Consider the following 22,245-nt stretch of genomic DNA (forward strand, 5'->3'; position numbering starts at 1 on the left):
GCTCTGTATACAGAAAGGTACACTTTGATTCAACTTATCCTTTTTTCTGGAAAAAAAGCCAGTTTTACTATATACTATTCTCTATTTGTCATGCTTTGTGCAGCACTGCACTATATAAATAAAGAATTGTTATTATTATGGGGACATGAAGAAGATAGAAAAGGGGCTCTGATGACTTGGCCCGTTTGATAGCAAAGTATGTTGTTGTTTTTTTTAACAGAGCAGTTTAAAAAAATTGCAATTTTTTCTGATAGTGTCAGTAAATTAACTTTTTTCATTTTTTTTTATAGCCATCCATTTTTTAAATTCCAATTATGGTATCTGCTCAAATAACTGAAGCTCTAATGGAAGATATAAAAACTGATACTATAGGACACCACTGCAAGTTGATTGAAATTAAATTTGGGAGGGGGGGGGGGAATATCTCTTATTCATCTTTTTTAAACGGTAAAGCTCATTTTACAATACCCTTCCTTCCCACCGTTAAAAAAAAAAAGTAAAGGATGGAGGATTAACAGAGGTTTAACGTAATAATTAAAAGTCCCATTGACATCAATGTAAATTTTATGTCATCCGTTACGTTCCATTTAGGTAGGGATTCTTTTTTATAGACAGAAAAATTACGAAAGGTTGATAACGGATCCATGCCAAACTGACCATATCGGATAACATAAAATATACATTGATGTCAATGGTATTTTTAACTGATACGTTAAACCTCCGTTAATCTTCCATTCTTTTTTTTTTTTTTTTAACGAAGGGAGTCTAAAATGAGCCTAAAATGAACGCAGATGGGAACTGGTCCTCACTGAAACAGAACTTGAACAGAAAGGAATGTATACTGTACTTTTTTAAGCATGCATTAAAAGACTTGATTCTTTTTAAATTACAATTTTTAAACTGCAAACTGAAGCCAAAACACAGCTGTGAATTGGCGCTAAGCTGTGTAGCTTTTTGCCTGCTCTCAGTCTATGGCAGTCGGCTGCAGGTGGAGAGGCTTTCAGTGGGGTAGTAAATATATGATATACACTAAAATCTAACAATGGTCTGCTTTTTACAGTGTTCATGAGCAAGTCAAGAAGGGCGAGTCAGGCCCTTTCCCGTATAAGGTATGTATTTACACCACGTATCACCATAAGTGTGTCTCATGTTCCAACAGTCTAGTCTTTTGCTGCATCAGACTTATCACTGTGATGAAAAGTTCTGCTGCAAAGTAAGGCTAAATTCAGACAAACATGTGCCTGTAGCACGGCCTCCGACTTTTATATGTCCCCCAACGGCCGTCTAAATGCAGCCTAAGGCTATATTCACACTGCCGTTGCCCGCCCGTACCGTAGCGGGCAACGGCAGTGTACGGGGAGAGGAGGAGGAGGTGAGCGCAGCTCACCCCCGCCCCTCTCCATAGCAACCTATGGCGCACGGCGCCGTATTACGGGAAAAGATAGGACAGGTCCTATCTTTTTCCCCGGTACGGAACGGTACGGTGCCGCACGTGTGCTGCACCGTACCGCTCCCGTAGGGTGCCGTCCGCCCATAGAAGTGTATGGGGGACGTATATCGGCCTAAGACTGTCACATTCTACTTTAGACCTATTTTAAACTGGTCTAAACTCTTTGGGCGCTACAATGTGGCGCATGGACTATTTTCCACTTGAGTGTGGCCCTTGGCGGAAATAGTTGGAAAAGTATCAAAAAAAGTGCACCCCTCACCCCCTTCCCAATTTTGTTTCTATTGTTTTGGAATTTTGAGGTATCTATTTGTTTGTGAATAGGAATGTTTCACTTTACACAAAGGAAACCTGTTCTTGGGCTCACTTTACTATAATATTAAGGGACATTCTTTGGCGGGTGGTAAGGAAATATCATTGTATTATCTGTTTGGGTTGGAGCTGAAAAGGTGTTTTCCCATAAATTACCCTATCCTGAAAGTTGGTTCCGCCTATGCTGGCAGTCAATTCTCCCATGATTGGTCAAACAATGACCCCAGGTCCCCCCTAGGCCTCCTGTGATGCTGACTTGTGGCATTGGATGGACCTGTGAGCCCTACTGGAAGTCCCTTCGCAGTTCAGAAAATTTACCATCAAAATCCTTCATGATAAACCAGAGACCCATAATCATAGATCCAGGCACCGTGACTGGGGTAATCTTCTAATATTTGTTATCCATGGCCTCCATCCTTCTACAATCAACTTTTAAAATGATACTGGGGTTTGTTACTAGAGCCCCTCTGTGGTATTGCTTCACAAGCTGTTACATACAGAGGCTGTTGCACTCATAATTTGCATAAAGTGGCATTTTTGAATTTGGGTGCTATTTTCCGTTACGGGGTTAAACGCCGGGAAAAATCGTTGTTATATTTTGATAGACCAGCCATTTTGGGACGCTATGATACCAAACATGTTTATGATTATTACTGTTTATTTGCTTTTATATGTGATCTACGGAAAAGGGGGTGATTTAAACTTTTACTTTTTTTTACTATTGTTTTTATTTATTAAAAAAAAGAACAGGAGGGCCTCAGCTGTATTATACAGCCAACACCCGCTGTGTATGGAGAGAGCTCAGCTCATGAGCGCTCTCCATACACCCTTCGCAGCACGAGGACAATATAGTCACGAAGGTGTTAATGGTAGATTTCCTTTAACATTTCATTTCCTGACCCACAGTAATATCCAAATTCTGCTCAAGCCAATAGGCAAATTAATCAAGTTAATTTGTTTAATTCCTCCGCCCCATAAATAATATGCTTTGGGGATTGTTGGGCTATGCATATCTACACTAAACATTGTGTGTTTGCAGATGTTGGATTTTTTTTAGAGGAACCTTATGTGGATGACCTGCTCTAGATGTGAGATCTCTAGACAATGTTTACATTGTCAGTTTTCTTCCCTACTACAGGATGAGCTACAGGTTTCCATGGTCAGTCCTGGGCAGTGCCAGTCACTGGAGAGTTTCTGGAGTGGGAACGGAATGGCCTTTGTGGTGGAGAGAAAGGTATAACATTGTTTGTGTTTCTCTTGTGTAGCTTCACATATCGTAGTCTCCTATGGGATCACAGCATGTTAAAGAGAACCCCACCCAAAATATAGAGATCATTAAACACAAAGCATCACCCTTATGTTCCTTTCCAAGGCTGCAGTGTTACAAAAATTAGTTTGTAAACTTATGTGCGATTCACCTGCTGTGAGTCAATCACAGTCATGAATATTAAAATTGAATTTTTCCTGATTGAAAGGCTATGATATTCTGATATATTGAAATCTCTGTTACATCATTGGAAACTTAGTCATGTCATGTGACCAGAGTGATATAAGCAAAGGTCCTGTAACCTCTGCAACATCTACCTCATGTATGTATCTGATTACATGAAATAACAGCACCCTTCATGGCATACATGGGGTAGTTGTTGCAGATGTCACTTCGATGGACCTTAGATTATGTCACTCTGGTCACGTGACCATGCTGATAAAAGGCATGGAACATAGGGTGACGTAGATGGGTGGGGTCGGCCAAGCATATTCCATGGCATCAGAGGGGGAGTGTTCTAAGATAAATTTGATTTATGTGGATGTGAGGGAAACTCTTTTTAGTGAAAAAAAAAAGGTGTCAGTTAATAGGGCTCTATGGAAACCTGCCACTAGCGGTAAATGTGACTGTAGTGGGGTACTCACTATATACTAGCTTATCTGTATGGACCAAGAGGTTTAATGAATGCCTCTAGATTGGCAAAATGCATCATAAAGCTGTGTTATTTACCTTGCATAATTATGGTGTAATGAGGCCCTCAAGCCAAGAACTTGTGTACCTCATTCAATGTTAAATCACAATTGTAGTATGAAAGAAGAGCATTTTACATCCGTGAGATTTTGTGGTATAGATGAGCTTAAAGACTGGTATACAGATGCCATGGGTTATGTAGGTGCACAATTCACTACTGTCGGTACATTCACAGTCAGTATTAGAATATATGTGAATTGGCCCTAAATTGTTAAATGCGGAGCTAAGAACCTCATTAATGCATAAAAATGACAGATGTAAATCTTGACTTGCAGAAACCGGAGGAAGATGACATGGAAGAATCTCAGCCTAGTGACAGCCAACTATTCAATCTGACAGAAGAAAAGCCCTGTGCACCACTGCCAGTCTCAACCATGCAAGCCAGGTACATGTCATATGCATTTATGTGGCCTCCGAGGATATCTGCTTCTGTACACTGAGGAGCATGTCTCACTATCTTTCACATTTTTTATGCAGTGTGGATATGGTTTATTTTTTTATATGTTTGCTTTATGCTCACTATCCCTTTGAACCGCATTCATTAGCCACCATGTAGAATTAACATGTTAAAAAATTGGAGGACACAGTACCATGGAAATAAAGTGCTGGGTCTGTTTCTGTGCGCTTTACCCTGATCACAGCTCTTATGCCGAACAGTTATTATCCTAGTGTCTTCTGCTTTTCCTTTGTTACAGATGTGGTTGGACCAAGTCCTTGGTTTTGCTTCTATTAAGAGCCAAGTCTCTGATCTGGCTCTTCAATCGCCTCCATTCCAGCCCCTGCAAGAAGTCCCCTTACGCTTCCTTTCTTGTCTTCCTGGTGGCAATAACATCTTTACGCAGGGTTACAGAACACCCTTCCTGGGGCTTCATAGGTAGCCAATCGGGCAGCGTTAAACCTCTAGTGAATAGGCATGGCAGTGATTAGCCAGGTGGATGGGTTAGGCAGAGTTGGCCAACGGAGGATGCCAAAATTAAAGATCGGCATGGCTCATCACTATTCATAGGTACAAAGTTGTCTTGCGCCCTGTACCTTTATTTCTGCCGCAGACGGTGCCAGCTTTATATTTCAACAAGGATAGCGTTCGGCCCTCTTTTCGCACATCTCCATCACTGTCGCTTTTTCTTTCCTGCAATAACATATATCAGGACTCCAGCTAAAGTTACATATGCCTTGATTCAGACTGAGTTTGAAGTCGCCATATATATAAATTATTATACAATGTGTGTATACCTACAAGTCGAGTCCACATATATGAGAATGTAGGAGTGCAGACCACCCAATGTTCTCCCGGTTAGACCATTGTTTTTTTTGTCCAGGCAAATACTTTCAAGCTACACGTTGACACACAATCCAAACATGGAGCAGTTTGGGAATGGAAAACCAGTGGAGGTTCTTCCTCAGTTGTGGGTACGATGTGACAGCACCGATGCAGAAAGTACCTGTTGGCTTGGAGCTGAACCTATCAAAACCAGCAGGAATGAGGTCACAGGAATGAGCTTCCATATGGTAACATGTGCAGGTGAGTGCATTAGTTACTGCAGGACAAGTTCTCTCATCTGCTTGAAATCACTGAGGATCTTTAAACCTGGGAGAATGGGGCAGAAATACTACTCACTATGCCTGGTGCTTTCTACGAATTGCTATGCTGCAATTTTATATTGCCACACTTAGAGGCCACAATGGTCACAGAAATAACTTGAATCTGACAAAAGTGAAAATAAAATGACAAAGGGCAGACATTGATTTTCTACAATCCTTCAACAGAATTAAAGAAAAAAAATAAAACTTGTGTGATATTTCTGTGTTTGTGTAATGTGCTATTTGTGTATGTAGGTGTGATGTTTGATCTACATGTGAACTGTGTACATGTTTATTTTCATGTATAATATATGAATGCAGTGTGTGTGTCAGTATATTTTCTGGTACTGTACTATGGTCCCCTCCTCCCTGCACTGTATAACTCCTCTCCTTCCAGCCTTGTGTCCCTACGCAGTTGCTTAAATTTCAGTTTATTAACATAATCTACACCTATGAGTTATTTCTATAAGTGCAAATATAAAACTCCTCACTGGCGAAAAATACTCCTTAAAAATGCTAAGAGTATTATTAATATTCTGGAAAAAATGTAGTGCAACATTTGCATGTATATTTTAGATGTAATGGGGATTTGGGGGCATTTTTTTCGACTTTTTCTACAAGTACTTGTTCATTATAAAAACCTACAATACTAATGAATTGGAGGATATTAACACTGTCAGCCTATGCAATCGCATAGGCTGACACTTTGCCTGTAAGGTCTGTAACAGGACCTTACAGGCATTTACTATGAACAGCCCTGCGGTCTTAGATCAGATCTCATAGCAACTATCAGCGCCCGCTGAAATCGCTTTTAGAAGCGCCGATGGAGCAAGGAATTCCCCATAGGGCGTTCAAATACCGCGGTCATGTTGAACGTGGCATGTAATGGGTTAACACACGCATTCCTTGCTCAGTCCGACCGTGTGTATTAGATTGGGATATCCGCTGTAAGTTACCGAGCTGAACCAGCATTGGCATTACAACACACTAATACTATAGTAATAGGGCTCCATGCAGTAATAGTACATCAGGGAGCGCTAAGAGGTTAAGTCAATAAAACACTGTTCCATGTGACTGTACATATAAGGATTTTGTTGGAATCCAAAAGACTGCAGAGCACCATTATGTTGTGCCATCAAGAGTAAAAACCTTTTTGTTTTTCTTCACAGGTCCGACTTCTGACAAATCTTCTTTTCCAAGTCTTGAAGCTCTGAAGAAATCCCACAAGGAAAGACATCATTCTTCAGCTGTAGGTTTAGGAATCAATTACATCAGTTACTCAATTATAGGAATTCTGCATGTCAGGTCTACAGTCATGGATGGTACAACCCACTTATGTTCAATGATATACCTGAGCTTTGCTTATGAGAATAATATCACATATTAGACTATATAATTAATTGGGGACCGATCATTTCCATCGACCTATGTTCCTTCAGCCTACTTTTTTTTTTTTTTTTACTTACTAGATGCAAACAAGAGGATTTGCTCGATATGATTTATTTAGCTCCAGCACAGTGGAAAATTCTATTATAGATTCCCAAACCAATGTCACTGTTGACTTTGTATGGAATGGAGTAGACAAGATCCTTCAGATGCCACCTTTGACGTCTGCTTCAACATTGGTATGTCTTTTCACTTATTTTTATTTATTTATTTTTTTTAAGTGTTGTACAGTTTAAAAAAAAATATTTTATGTATTTATTTTCATTTTTAGAATATCAGGGTGGAGTCTGGAGATCTTCGAAGTCCTGTATACCCTGTGTATAAGGAGCTGGATTTCCTGATGGTAAGACTAATTTGGGGAGCTATATCAGAAGTTTCTGAGAACAAATCTGTTGAATTTTCTCATGGCAACCAATCAGAGCTCAGCTTTCATTTTGGCAGTTAGCAACTTGAACAGTGTTGCTCTCAAACACTTTTGATAAATCTATCTGCAAGGTTCTTAAGGATTTAAGAACGAAAATGTTGTACCCTTTTGTAATAACATCTTAGGACGATTCCTGACATGTTTATACAATGAAGGGCTAGGACGTATCCCACTGTATGCTCATACAATGGGATACATTGTCCCGTTCCTCCCCCCTGAAAGCAGGAAGAGGAGAACACATCGGCAACATCCAGTGATTGGCAGTGACATCACTGTGGACCTCCCTAAGCGCACGCGCAGCAGAGGTCATGGGAGGATGCAATACTTAGCAACCATCCCCAAGAGATTCTAACATAAACCATTCTCCCTATTCTCCTGTTAAATATGACACCAAAATTGTGTTTGTAGTTGCCAGGGGTCAGAAGTTACAGCCGTTTGAAGTTGACCAATGTCATGACATTTATAAACATCCTTTCTGCAGAGGGCATGTGCAAATAGGACACATATAGCCGTATGGCTGTCGTGAAGGGGTTAATGAAGTTTGTAAAACCATATCCATGTAAGTGTATTTTATTATATAAATGAAGGATGGCTTAATACAGTCTGTGTTGTTTCAGGTTTTGGCTGAGGGCTTGAAAACAGGAGTATCAGAATGGCCGGAGACTTTAGAAACCAAATCGGCTGTAGAACTTGTTCAGGAACTCCTAAACGGTGACTACTTTTTTTGTAAATGATATTTAATTTGGTAATATTCTGTTCACATATGCATCTGAAGGTACACGGCTATTATGGTTTCTTCCTTAGTTGTGAGTATAGGACAGTATGTATAGTTACTGTGTGCATGGGGTTATTGCTCCTGAACAGGAGGATCCTAGAGATCTATTACATGTTTTATCAGGTTATTTGGATAAAGTGTAACTGTGAAGTTACTAGAAAAAAATAGTTATAGTTCAACTGGAGAGAGAGCCTTTGACAATAATTCCATGGTTACCTTTGTCAAGCTCTTGGCTTCTCCCTATCCTGAGATATAGCCTCTTATATCTATCGGCCCTCTCTGCTTCTCCTGAAGTGGGCGGACACTTCCTGGTTGTGTCATAACTAAGGGCAGTGATGCCAGAGCACTGAGCGCATTCACGTTAATGTGCACAAATAGCTCAGCCAATCAGGACACTAAATCAGTGTTGCTGCTTGTACAGAGATATAGTGCAGTGGAAGGCAGGAACGACACAGGGCACTGACTGGAGCTCTGCATCATAGTACGAAATGATCATACAGTAATCTGCTAAACCACAAAGAAAAATATATATTAAAATCTGACCAACAACACTCTAAAACGCCTCCGTAGGAATAAAAAATAACACATAGCAACAATGCAGTATGTGTAAATTGCTTGGAATTGATGAGTAGCCTAAGCTCTGTCTTTATTTGTGCGTGCATTCTAACTTCCACATATTTCATTCCCCTTTTTCTCTCCGTACGTCTGTCTTGTATTCTCTATGGGATCACAATTATGGATCTACAAATTTTTATGTGGGGAGTGCCCTTCCGCGGTCTTATACTGTCAACACTGATTATCAGCATATACAATGGAAATCAAAAGTGGAGAACACCACACAATTTCCTAAATGTCAAGGCCCATGTGTATATATCCTAACATAACAGTATATAAAGCTTATTTCAAATATTGTATGTATTCTAAAGCACAGAAAAAAAAATCTCAGTGAGATAATTAAAAAAGAACACTGATCATCACTAGAGAAAACTTTCCGGGTGTGTTCACACATTGCAGTAAAAACTGTTCATGTCTTTCACCTGTTAAATTAATAAATTGCACCTCAATCCACATCACAACTGAATATAATGCAGCTGAGATGCAGTTTTAGGTCAACGAGTGAAGCACCCTCAGATACCCGCAAGTTATTAGTGTTACTGGTTGGTGCTAATATCTCTCATTATTAAACCCTGGGAGCTTAAAGGACATCTACCCCCAGGATCAAGGATTGTAAACCAAGAACACTTATATTCAGGTGTGTGCCTCCTTTGGCAGGATCTGCTTTCCTTATTGCTTCTTATGCCATTCTTTTTATAAAGAAACTAAAAATTTTTGCTATTTTGAACATTTTTCCTTGGACTTTACCGTTATGCCAGACGCCGTAGCAGCACCACTTTAAGCGGTTCCACCCACAGACAAGCCAAAAGGGTATGTGATAAATCTTTTTTTTTTTTCTTCTTTATGTAAAAATTTTGCAAATGAAGCTGAGGGGCTGTTGATGGGACCTGGAGCCGCTCAGACTCATTTGCATGTTTAAAGCCCTTTTTTGTCAAAACAAGGACATGAGAAGCTAAAAGAAAAATGGATCCTGCCAGATGGGGCACATACTTGCATGTAAGTGTTCTTGGTTTACAATCCTTGATCCTGGTGGTAGATTTCCTTTTACTTTCCAGTTTTCACTGACTTTGCAAAAACCCTCTGGCCTTCATCTGCAAGGGAAGTTGGATGTTCCAAGTTTATGATTTCTAGAACATTGCATCTTTACAACATCACAAATCATTCAGGTCCCCCAAAAAGGTCACCTTCGAAAGACAAATGCAAGAGAGAACACTGCAGCTAGTATCTCTCATCAGTTTAGCACTGAACTGAACACTCATCATACAGCACTGTATCTGGACTTTTAAAAGCATTAAGACTGAAAGCCCACTCTGCAGTGACTAGACCTATCATTAGCAGAAAGAGTCGCCTTTGATGAGAAGCATGTTGTGTGGACAGACAAGTGGATCACATTTCATTTTATTGATGAAGTGGTGGAGCAAGTGTTATAGTTTGGCTAACATCAACATGGCAGAGTACATGCAAGTGTGTACCAGAACCTTCTTCAACAGTAATTGGTTGCCTTCTTCACTCAATTAGCCAGCAATTTACATGCAATTGTCACACAGCAAAACAGTAGTTCCCTTAAAACGGAAAAAAATGTAAATGCCCAGCCCAGAGTGCTGATCTAAACTCAATAGAAAACCTTTCGGACAGCATTGGTGACATAGAAGCATTTGCGAAGAGTGGACCAAAATCCCACCAGAGCAGTGTGAGAGTCTAGTGATGTCCTGTGGCTGCAGATGTGCTGAAGTCAATAACTGCAAAGGCCTGTGCACTCCCCGCTAACTGGTGTACCTTCAGAAAATGTATTTATAATCTTTCTCTGTGCTACAGTCATTGCTGTTCTCTAATTATGATCATCAAGTTTTTTTTAAGCCAGAGAAGGTCTCTCTGAGCTGTGACCGTATACAACCTCTATGGGCAGCCTCATACAGCATCATCAGCAGACTAACCAAAAAAGAAGTCTCTAAATCTCCGGCACAAGCTCTCCTTATGATCAACATGAACTCCTTTGCTCCAGCGCACAGGACTATAATAGGAAACATCTTTATGGCAACAAAACTGGTGATCACGAGACACTGGAAATCAATAGTCCCCCATATTAATGAGGTTATAGCGCAGGTTACACGACATGTGCCTACGAGAAAATCTTGCCCTACCAGCTCTCAACTACATCAAAGTTTACCAAAAACTGGGACACCTGGATGGCTAGTACTTTCTACCACCAATAGCTTTATCATTGGCCATCGCCAAATAATTAAATCCAACTATAACACCCAACATAAGATCCAAAGAAATAACTATCTGTTGCCAGACCAAAATAATCCCCCCCGCCCTCCCCAAAATTGTTAGTTTTCTCTCTTATTATTATTACAGTGTCTATGTTCTGTTTGATTAAAGTTAATGGAACTTAGCAGATTAAAAATGGATCCATTTCTAACTACACATTAGAGACTGACAAAGAAGGATAAAGCCACCGGATCCAAGTCGCTGGACGGACCCATTCCAGATAACCCAAACATTATCTTAGCTGAACATTAATGAAGATCTACCTAATGTATGACTAATTGATCAACTCAGTTGTAACGTTCAAGATATATGTCCTTTGATCATTTTGCTATGTTAAATGTTTTAAAATTTAAAAAAAAGTTTTTTAAGCTGGAGTTCTGTGCATGCGCCTGCTCAGACGAGTGCGCGTAGTGTTGGGGTAGGATGGAACGATCAAGGCTGCTGGGGCGTGGAGTAGCCATATCTCCTACTCCACGGCACAGCTACTCCGCGCACTAGTAGCCTCCTGAGAAAATTAGCAGATAGACAGTTCTTGGTCAGTAAAGATTTAGTTTAAAAAAGGATGGGACTTGTGGATAGTAAAGGAACCTGCCATCGGATCTACCTTATTAGGTAGATCCGTGATTTTAAGTTTTCTTTAAGTGTTGATCGATGTTGATTACATTATTTCAGAAAAAAATCAATACATCGCTAACTAATTTTGATCAATTAATTTATTTTTTATAGGTAGAATAGCAGAGGGAGGCCAAAAAAAAAAGGCTTATTATATAATTACCACCTGCTTTTTTCCCTTCAATATCTACAGATGCGAGGAGGGGGGGGGGGGGGGTTTGCATGAAAGTAGAATAATGACTATTATTAAAATTGTCGCCACACCTTTCTATGGACTACCTTGGATTGCATCTCGGTTAGATTTAAGTAAATGCTACGCTGCAGTACTACACACAACTTAGCAGTGTTGTAATCGCTTACAACCCCTGTAACATAAGGGTTAGCAACCCCCTGGCCTGTGTGAAGCACACTGTTACAAATTAACGCATGTACTTCCTATGTAACAACATCAGATTGAATGTTTTCAATCAATTCATTCTGCTTAAAATCCTTAATATTTCTGTTTTTACCATAAAATTAGTGAAATTTTCATGTTGCCGTTTATTGTACATTGAATTAAATGCTGTTTTTTTTCCCCCCTAGAGCTGAAGAATAAACTAGACGGAGTTAATAATTCAGCTCCTAAAAAGGAAGCAGAGGTGAGCGGACTGGATCTGAATGATTTAGTGAACGGCTGTGATTTTGTTCCTCCAGCAGAGAGAAGGTGTATATGTGTGTGTTTTGACAAGGTCAATATAAAGCTATTTCTCTCCTGGCTGCACATTGTAGGTAATACTCAGGAGTAATATTGCAATTATTAAACATGGCAATTACACTGAGTGATTCGCGCTCCGACTGCACAATTCAGCTGCGTTGCCTCAGGGTGCATAAAATAAAAAGGAAACCTAAATAAAAATTGATAGAAGGCCACGAACAACAAGCGAGCCTGAGGGGAAATAGTTTCATGTCGAGGTCTATTGCTTGTAGACTGCTGAGGATTTACTCCCGAGGCTTGAAGGGTATCCAAACAGCCTGGATAAAATGATTTCCCAGTCATTCTGCTCCGCTCATGTATTATGTATACAGCGCTCTCGCTGCACACATGATGGATGTGGACACTTAATTTCTTTCAGCCATTCTTCATACGTATGGCTCTTAAACAGGTGACTAAGCCTTTTAAGTGCTGAGTGGGGCCTGTTAACTCTTGCAGTGCTGCGCCTCTTCCAGCCAGACCTAGCTATGGGTATTTACACATTATCGTCACGCTCCGCTGTCATTCATTTCCTGTCTAGAGCTGGAGGGTTTGTTCCAGCTCTTAATTAATTAATCATACAATGGCTGAATCGTTTACATTGTTACGTCTGAGCAAATATTCTACCTCTCCATAGGCCTCTCCCCCCCCCCACCTCTCTCTTAAAATTAGTAAAAAAGATGCAGCCAGACTGGCAACAAGGAGAGGCAGTTTGATTGAATAGTAACCAGCGGAGCGATGATCAATCACACAACTTTCTTTGCGTCGCCCACATTGTGTGAACGACTGCAGCTTCTGTGGCTGACGCTACCCATTATTCATTTCTAGAAGGTGAAGAGTGATGCCGCTGCCGTGGACAGCTCCATCCAGTCTTTTATCACCGAACGTGGGGACTTGGACTTTGCTGAGTTGTTGTGGTGTAAAATGAGAAAAAGTAGGTAATTTTTATTTATTTTTCTTAAAGTGGTTGACTACTCATTAATAGTGTTGACTAAGGCTGCTGTCACACCTTCTGATTCCGTTTTGTAGCAGAATCAAAACGCACGGGGCCTGGCATATGCATTTGTTAATGCATGCAGTCAACAATCGGCACCCGGTGTCTAAATGCAAGACACCAAGTGCATGCGTTTGCATACAAACCTGCATGTGATCAGCCGTGCCCCGGCCCAGTGCGTTTTAATTTAGTTCCAAAACAGTCAAAATGCTAACATGTGACAGCACCCTTATCCTCAGGATAGGCCACCAAAATCTGATTAAAAGGCACAACCCACCTGCTTCACTGATCAGCTGTACTAGCCCGATGCTACATAATGTATGGAGCCAGAAACCATTGGTTTCCTCGTGACTCACTTTTTCTATTTTTCTTATTTTTTTTTGTATCTTTGGGACAACAAACTGAATACAACCATTGTTTATTATATTACGTGGACAGTGGGACTATATTTATGTATGGAAAACCTATGGTCCGACCTTTGCACTCAGAGATCACTATGGCCGACTTCGCTCTGCGTTTAGACTTCAGCTGTTATTTTCCATCACAAAAATTATAATATCGGAAGACTAACGGATCCGTGAAAATGTCCATTAAAATGGTTATCTGAGCCGAAAATTGGACGGAAACTGCAGAACTGTTTTTTTTCTGTCTGAAATAACAGAAGCCTAACAGACGTTTTAATGGAGCTGTTATTCTTCTGTTATCGTAGTTGAGATGGAAGTCCTAACACAGGTGTGAACTAGACCTAACACTCACAAGTCCTTAAATAGGTTGGTACAAGCTAGTGACAATATTTGCCAGACGCCTTTCTATTTTTGTGGATTTGTAAAGATCTGCATACATGTATATGAATATGTCCTACACATGCTTCCTTCTTCTTTCTTCCTTCTTTTTTCCTTCTTCTTTTTTCCTTCCTTCTTTCTTCCTTCTTCTTTTTTCCTTCCTTCTTTCTTCCTTCTTCTTTTTTCCTTCTTTCTTCCTTGAGGCACCAATTAAACCCCTAACGGAGGTGGTAAATACTGGACCTCAAGTATATCCCCATATCTCATGAGATTGCTGACCATCTGATGAAACCAGGGGGCTTTGGGCTTTATTTTTAAATGATGTATGCTTCTCTGTTAGGACTTTTGTATTAGGCATCTGATACTTCAGACACTTGGCCCAACTAGATGCACTAAGTACATTTGGTCAGAGATTAAGCAGCAACGCTTTAGTACGGACCACTTTTAATAGCACTTAATATCTTGTACGAGTATCAATAAAGGTCACAATTTAATTGTATTGATTGATTTAATTGTATCCTTCTATTGATTTCTATAGAGTCCAGTCCTTGGTTTAACCTTTTTGTTTTGTTGTATGAAGGTGTATCTTCTTATCAAGATGTTGCGAACTGCTTCTCCCTTGTGATACAATCACTGAGACATGGTGATGTGCACCCCTGGGTAAGATCCTAATATGTAAACCTTTTCACCTTACACTGAATGGAATGGGTACTGAGGTGCATGGAAGTAATACAATGGTGTTCTCTTTATCTCGAATGATTTCTTTACTGTTTTCTAATATGACAGTGCCGGCCTTGACTATTGTCGCTAAATAATTGTCTGCTCATTCTAGATCCATCGCGGGAGCAGCAGCACACTGAGCAAGCTCATTCAGCAGTCCTACCACGGAAACATGCAGAGCATCTCGCTCTCAGGCCTCACTCCCATCCGCCTGCTGCTAGAGATTGGCCTGGACAAGATGAAAAAAGATTACATCAACTGCTTCATAGGTTCGCAGCCGCTCACATCCCCTACTGTGACGTTATTCACACATAATACAGCAGACGTCTTGAAAATTAATATTGACTGTTTTGCATATTTCTTAGTCTTTTCAAGACCATAATCGCTGTAAGTTATGTCCCTTCTGTAGCTCCACCATGATTTATTCTGTATATTACTGGAAGTAATATGCACTTAGATCAGGCATTTAAAATCACATTGTCGCCTTATTCATACTGGCAGTAAGATTACAGATGTTATTTTTTATAATATTGGCAATAATTATTTGTACATAGGCAAAATAAATTTTAGCCTTTTACTGCCCTCTAATTGCTCCAACAATCTAGTGCAAAAAATTTATAAAAAAAGAATTATCAATAAAACTTCATTACAGACACTTTACAGCTGATCATTGCAGTCTGGGACTAAAGTAAAGCATCCAGAGAGCTTCACCAGAGGTCACAGTGGGCAGAGAGGTCCGTCTATAAGTCTCCTTAACCATCTGGGTATCGAGAATTTTCTATACATCTGTAAACGTGTGCCACATTGAGCAATAAAAAGGTCCCAAAGTCTTGGGAAGACTCCAGGCTGATCAAAGCTCCCTGAGGACATAACAGGGAGAGATGATCCAAGCCAATATGGCGGCACGCACACGTCACTGGTGGCTTTGCCAACGGTAGGTGAAGGGTTAACACCTGCGATCAGCATCAGTACCAATCAAGGGTGTTTGCAGCAAACACCGGTCTTGTATGTGGGCCCTCCCCATACACCTGTACTAATGTCGTTATGACTGCCAATTCTAACTAGGTTTACACTATAAAAATCTTAGTTTCAATGTATCTGCCCCAAGTCATCCAAAACTATAACATATAAAGGGGGTTTATTTTAAGAGACTAACAGAGTTTATTTTTACAGGTCGGGAACTTGCAACATTCAATTACCTGGTAAGTAATGAAGATAATCTTCATAAGTACCCTATGATTAAGATGTTATTACAAGCTCCACCCATTAGTGGGTATGGGATGCCCGCTCTCCTAGTTGCTGGGGGATCCCATTCTCATGATTGGTGGTACCCTAGCTGTCAGACCCTCACTGATTAGAAAGTTAACTCGTATCCTGTAGATTAGGGATAACTTCCTAAGGTTTGACAACCCCTTTAATACTGCTGAGCATGCATAGGTTTCTAAAAGGCAGAGGTGAATAAGTCACTGCAAGACTTTTCCGGTGGTTTTGTATTTGCCTTGTAAGACATACAATTAGTGTATTGAACATCTAACGCATACTAAATGGTTGGCTGTCACACCAAAACCATCAGGTAGTCCGACTTTATGCCCACCTTAGAGTGCTAGAATCTGCCTGGATGTTTTAAGCAACTCCTACTTATTTTCCCTTGACCTATATACAGTTAAGGGCCAGTAGTATTCCTGTACTTCCCTTCTCAGGATTACTTCATCTGCACATCCGTGGATCTACAGGAACAGGTTCACCGTGTCAGGAAGCTGCATCATATGCTGGAGGTGGTGGTAAACTGCAATGCCTTCCTGAACCTCGAGCATGAGAACCTCTTCCCACTTACACAGTGAGTTATTACTAGAAGATTACTCCAACCCTATGCACAACAGTAATGTCAAATCTGGACATTTTAGCAAATGATCCATATGGATTTTTTTGAAAATGTGCTAGAATTCTGGGTTTGCAGCCTTAAATTTAAGAAAAGAGGCAAAATATTTGTTATAGAAATTTTATTTTCTCCTTTTTTTTTTTCTGGTCAGGTCATGTTTGAAGTACTACAAGGAGAACCCATGGAATGAGCAGCATGTGTTCCAGCTCCCGATCCGACCCAGTGTCATCAGCAACTTCTACCAGAAGTAAGTTAAGATGTTGTCAGGTTTACCAGAAGCTAAACATGTGCTGTATTTCCACACGTTCATTTAAATAAATGTAGGTAATTCAATATATTGAGAAATACCTCACCTTAATGGACAGTGTTGGTTGTAAAGCAGGCTAGATGGGTACATTATATACTAGTGCCTCTGAAAAACATAACTAGATGTTTTGCAGCCATTGAGTTGTTTGTTCTTCATATATCTTCTGGTTGCTTGACACCTACCATTACCAGCCATATTGGCTCTAATGGCTCTATCGCCACTAATCTATAGTTTCCTTTAACCTCTTTCTTTGTATCTTCGGTTGACTGTTTCCCTGTACAAAGAAATGCTTGATTAAATTGGCAACTATTGCTACTTCCCTTCCGAGCCCCGCAGCGCACCCATACAGCAGCTTGTGACCACGTGTGGGATATTACTGCATTCTAGACAAACTGGGTAACAAACTATGGGGTGTGTTTACTTCTTTAACCCTTTCCAAAAATAAAAATTTAGGGACCAAAGCAAGGTTTTTTTGGAAATAGATTTTTGCTTACACGAACCAATGTAATTACTTTCTATAAAACATCTGTGGTGGGGATAAAGCTCAATATAAACCTTAATAAATTCTCTCGGGGGTGTAGTTACCAAAATAGGATCATTTATAGGATGGGGTCACTGTTCTCGTACCTCAGGAACCTTTTAAATGTGTAATGTGACCTGAAAACAACGTCATCAAAATCTGCCCTCTAAAAGCTCAACGCCTCCTTTCACTATGTGTTCTGTTGTGGCCCCTAAAGTAGTTGGTTACGTTGACATGTGGGGTATTGCCCTACTCGTAAGAAACTGCACAACAAAATCTGAACTGTGTTTTTCTTCTTTTATGCTGCATGAACGTGTACATTTTAGGACTAAATAATCATTTTATTGACAAAATTAAAAAATAACAAATAGAAACTCCCATTTAAAAAAAAATCTTGTGAGATGATTAAAGTGTTAACACACTTACCAAAGGCGGTTGAATTTTTTGAGGGGTGCCATTTTAAAAATTGGGAGATTTGTGGGAAGTTTCTAATAGAAATTTGAAAACCCCTATGAAGATGAATTGTCCTCTAGAAATTTTTTTTAGCTGAAATGTACTTAAAAATGTTTAAACTGTAAGTTTCCTAACGTCCTAATAAAATAAAATAGAAAAATTATGGCAGCATAACAGATATATGTTTTATGTTAGTTAGCAACCAATTTGGGCGGTTAGTCTAACTTTGTGATGAGCATAACATTTAGAAATCTGAAAATTGCTAGATTTACTTTTTTCTTTTTACAAATAAGTGCACTATATTTTTCAACTCAAATATAGCATTAATCTGAAGTACAACAAGCATTCCAAAGTTATAACAGTGTATCATGACCTTAAGGGGTAGATGTTTTGACTGTAAAATCAACATTAAAGGTGGTATTGAAAATAATATTATCTTCAATATCAGTCTTCAATGGTCAGTGTTTTCTTCCAGTTCTCACCCACAGACATGGAGAGTGGAGATCCTCAGTGGACACGGGCAGAAGGAAGTGAAAACTATGTGGCAGCTCAGCACCAGACCTCCTGTAGACCACGTTTTATTTGATATCCCAGGTATTAATTCTTATCTATGATGATAACGAGAACCTGTCATCAGGTTTTACCCCCACTAAACTACTATCCCCCTCAGCCTAGGGTGATGAAATGTCCTATCTAGTATTTCCTCATTTATGTCAAATCTCAACTCCTTTTCACATGAGATGAGTCAAGTTTAGTGGTCTCAGGTGTAGTGTCACATCAGTAGCACCTATCTTCTGTTCTATAGCACCTAGAAACATGCTTTTTGTGTCATATTAAAGATCATATGTACTTAATGATATATTATTATTGCTCTGCTAGAGGTCCAGATTGACATGACAATGAGTGGAGAAAGTGAAGAGATCCTTTATTACCAAGCACAGATCAGCTGCAGCCAAGTGCATTTCTTGTGAGGGGAACCAGTCAGGTAATGGTGTTTTGGTATTTTTTTTCCTTTACAGCTTACTTTGGCCAGTTATTGGAAACAAGCATTGGTAGGAATGTCCTTGATAACTGGCTTATGTAAATATTCAGGACGTTAATCAATTTCTATGGCACGTTAAAGAAATTCAGTAGTGGTCACTGCATCTCCTTATGTAAAGAGAAAAATGCTGCCAGCAAACGGGAAAACTGAAGAGGGGAAGAAGAAACTTAGTGATGGTCTTTCATCTACCATATGGCACCACATACATCAGGCAGTTTAAAAGGCCAATGCCAGTCATGAGTCTTATACCATAGATTGCTGCGGTAATCCATGTTGGTGCACCCATGGTGGTTAAAGGTTTATTTTGACTAAGAAACCTGTGTGTGTGTCTTATATGGGATCCATCCTTGGTTCTGTCTGAAGGTAAGAATACTTTGCTTATAAACTGTATTTATGTTATGTGCTGTAATATACACATGGAATGACCATCTTATGCAAGTTTGCACTAAGGCCAGACCACCTACCATGTACTGTTTTATCCATCCGTAAAGGGCATCTACCACCAGGATGAAGGATTGTATGCAAATATACAGTCATTCATCCTGGTGGTAGATGTCCGTTAAAGAAAATCTACCATTAAAATCAAGCAGGATCGATCCACATAGATTACTCATAGATCCAGGCAGTGTGACTGTGGTTATCTTCTTATATTTGTTATCCATGGCCTCCTTTCTTCTCACATTAACCTTTATAATTATGCTAATGAGTCTCAAGTGCTCTGGGGGTGTTTACGGAGCCCCTCCATGCTGTATCTACACTGGTTGTCACCATGAGCAGAGCAGGTCTTCCCTTCCCCCTCTACTTCCTGAAGTTGCAAGACTATATAGGCGGATGGAGGAGAGAGATGGCAGGGAGAGGGTGAGACATGTTCTGCTCATTGTTATGGCCTGTGAAGCTACAGCACAGAGGGTCTATGGTAACACCCCCAGATCCAGTCGGTCGATTAGAATACGTTTAAAGTTGATTTTAGAAGGAAGGAGGTCATGAACAAATATAATAAGATTACCAGTCACACTGCCTGAATCTATAAATAAGTGTTCCTGGTTTATCATGATGGATTTTGATCCTGTAGATTTTCTAAGGATGTAGAAAACAGTAGATGGTAGGTGGCTTGGCCTTATTGTAAAACTGCATAAGGTGGCCATCCCATATGTGTATGTTACTAGCTTTATAGATGTATGAATGACACGCAGTCCTTGCTTTAAGTGTACCAGTAAATTTATTAACACAACTTAAAAAAAATAAAATCTTTTCACATTACTTGCATGAACACCACTAGCAGCATTGCCCATAGTTCTTATCCTGTCTAACAAAATCATGAAGATCATTCCAGTAAATTGCACACAGAACACTAGTCAATGTCATCCCCTCTGCCCTTCAGAGGTACTGTGAATCTTTTAGGCAATTGAGGGTCTTTTATAACAACCATGAAATGCAGCTCTTTCTAGAAAAGTCCATGTATCTTAGCATAGAGTGTCAGAGTTCTGATATTTTGGATGGATTTTGTGCAAATTACATTTTCACCATACATTACTAATGGATGGGCAACAGTCGTAGCTTAGGTATTTATTGGACTTTATTAACCTGCATTGGCCAACACAATCTTATATATTGTTGTATACCTGCAAGGTTTGTGTTCATATAATATTGTTTTTGGGGTGTTTTCGTGTTATATGGACCCAATAGGCAAAACGGCAATATGTCACAGCCCATTGCTGGCAGCATTTCCCAGCACATATATCAAACAGAGAGCCATAGCGTGATGGGGACAAGCCTTGATCCGGACCATAAGGATAATAAATTAGGGTAAAAATCAAGTGTGTGTACTCGCAGTCCTCTGCATAGGACATTTATCACAGCATGTTTTTATTTTATTTTTTTTAACAGAGAACCAGAAGAGGAAATGTTCAAGTGAAAGTCCTTGTTGTGGGCAGAGTTGACCACACTTGTCCGATGGAGTTTTTTTCCGTATACCACGTTCCATGTCCTAGCTCTTTCTGCGCAGGAGGATCATGAGGAGCACGGCCCCGATGAGAATGCACAGTGTACACACCGTAGGCACCACAATCTCTGTAACCATCTCCATGTGACTGGTCAGAGGGTCTAGGATGAGAAAAAAACACCATATGAATGTTGCAGGGTACAGTTTTGGGGTGCACTGTTTGGGTTGCCTTGATATTCCTGACTCCTTTGTGAGTTACATGGAAAGGATCCTATAAATTAAGCATCACATTTCCCTTTCCATGCAGTAGTAACACAATTTCACATGTTGGAACAATTGCATATCTTTGGGAGGGGGGAATTAAAGTTCCTAATTCTAGCATCACTCTATACCCCCTTTCTATATAAATTTTACATGCTTACTCTTTGGACATGCAGTACCACATATACAATTGGAAGGATATTACAGAGGATAGACATAATGTAAACGTTCAGGTGTCTGGAGGGAGGTCTGGCAGCCCTTATAGACGTGCAGAAACTCTATAGTCAGAAATGTGAGGTTTATAGATCTATGTAATTGCCCTCTCCTTTACTAAACATGTAAGCTTCATAGTGTTCATGCAAAATGCCTGATTTTCATAATAAATTTAAATAAATGCATGTATAAGATGAGAATCTTTATCAAGGCCACATCCCCCATATTGTTTTCGGAAAGCACTTCTTACCATAAATTAGCCGCAGTAAATTTGCAGCCGCATTCCTCTGTTCCTCTGATTTTTTTTTTTAAAGAAGAAAACAGACAAAAGTGGAGTGAGAATGAAAATCTGATGACATGAAATCCTGCCCGATTCCCCCCACCACACAGCTTGGGGTGCTGCTAGTATAAATCGGCACTCAAATCTAATAGGGGATGTCTCACAAGCGTAAGGGCTTTCCATAGGAGAAGTGCCAAGTGTGCTCATTTCAGTCTCTATGGGATTGACTTGGCTGAGTCCAGTGCTCGGCCATCTTTAACCGTCCCTTAGACTGTGATAGGTCGTGTTTCAGCAATACGACACTTGGTTATTATTAACAATCTACAGTGTTTTTTCTTTGGTAGATTCATTTCCACAGTGTATATGTTTGTACCTGGTACACAAGTATCTAGTAAAACACATCAGATCAGATCTAAGAATTCTATATTATTAAATACTGTTGTTGGAATTTTTATTTTCTTTTTCCATTCAGTGTAAGGGACAGTTGACACAGCCCTTCTAGTTAGTTAGTCCCTTCTATTATATTTATGATTGCAGAGTCCAGTCCCTGGCAGTGTGGTCTGTCCATGAAGCAGGACACTGAACAGTCTGTAATTTACTGACAAACATGGCCGTGGGAATC

The 22,245-nt window shown here is 39.9% G+C and overlaps 2 protein-coding genes across 4 annotated transcripts in view; one reads left to right on the forward strand and one right to left on the reverse strand.

Annotated features, from left to right (window-relative positions):
- The window catches only part of ZWILCH (zwilch kinetochore protein), a 25,244-nt gene extending 3,173 nt beyond the window's left edge, over nucleotides 1-22,071 (forward strand). Inside the window, exons 2-19 of the mRNA XM_072148700.1 lie at nucleotides 1,061-1,109; nucleotides 2,898-2,993; nucleotides 4,052-4,161; nucleotides 5,096-5,298; nucleotides 6,527-6,606; nucleotides 6,827-6,982; nucleotides 7,075-7,146; nucleotides 7,845-7,938; nucleotides 12,083-12,138; nucleotides 13,059-13,164; nucleotides 14,587-14,666; nucleotides 14,839-14,995; nucleotides 15,900-15,928; nucleotides 16,427-16,563; nucleotides 16,757-16,852; nucleotides 18,361-18,479; nucleotides 18,765-18,870; nucleotides 20,815-22,071. Coding sequence (XP_072004801.1) covers nucleotides 1,061-1,109; nucleotides 2,898-2,993; nucleotides 4,052-4,161; nucleotides 5,096-5,298; nucleotides 6,527-6,606; nucleotides 6,827-6,982; nucleotides 7,075-7,146; nucleotides 7,845-7,938; nucleotides 12,083-12,138; nucleotides 13,059-13,164; nucleotides 14,587-14,666; nucleotides 14,839-14,995; nucleotides 15,900-15,928; nucleotides 16,427-16,563; nucleotides 16,757-16,852; nucleotides 18,361-18,479; nucleotides 18,765-18,856 — 1,732 coding nt within the window. The 3' untranslated portion in view covers nucleotides 18,857-18,870; nucleotides 20,815-22,071. The remainder of the gene's footprint in view (nucleotides 1-1,060; nucleotides 1,110-2,897; nucleotides 2,994-4,051; nucleotides 4,162-5,095; nucleotides 5,299-6,526; nucleotides 6,607-6,826; nucleotides 6,983-7,074; nucleotides 7,147-7,844; nucleotides 7,939-12,082; nucleotides 12,139-13,058; nucleotides 13,165-14,586; nucleotides 14,667-14,838; nucleotides 14,996-15,899; nucleotides 15,929-16,426; nucleotides 16,564-16,756; nucleotides 16,853-18,360; nucleotides 18,480-18,764; nucleotides 18,871-20,814) is intronic.
- The window catches only part of LCTL (lactase like), a 19,990-nt gene continuing 16,497 nt past the window's right edge, over nucleotides 18,753-22,245 (reverse strand). For 2 of the 3 annotated variants that reach the window (XM_072148702.1, XM_072148701.1), the window contains exons 15-16: nucleotides 21,594-21,638; nucleotides 18,753-21,030 (exon numbers count right to left, since the gene is read on the reverse strand). In XM_072148702.1, the coding sequence (XP_072004803.1) occupies nucleotides 20,915-21,030; nucleotides 21,594-21,638 (161 nt within the window). In that variant the 3' untranslated portion in view covers nucleotides 18,753-20,914. The remainder of the gene's footprint in view (nucleotides 21,031-21,593; nucleotides 21,639-22,245) is intronic. The other variant, XM_072148703.1, reaches the window with a different exon arrangement.

This window comes from Engystomops pustulosus, chromosome 4 (assembly GCF_040894005.1).
Source record: "Engystomops pustulosus chromosome 4, aEngPut4.maternal, whole genome shotgun sequence".
Lineage (NCBI taxonomy): Eukaryota > Metazoa > Chordata > Amphibia > Anura > Leptodactylidae > Engystomops > Engystomops pustulosus.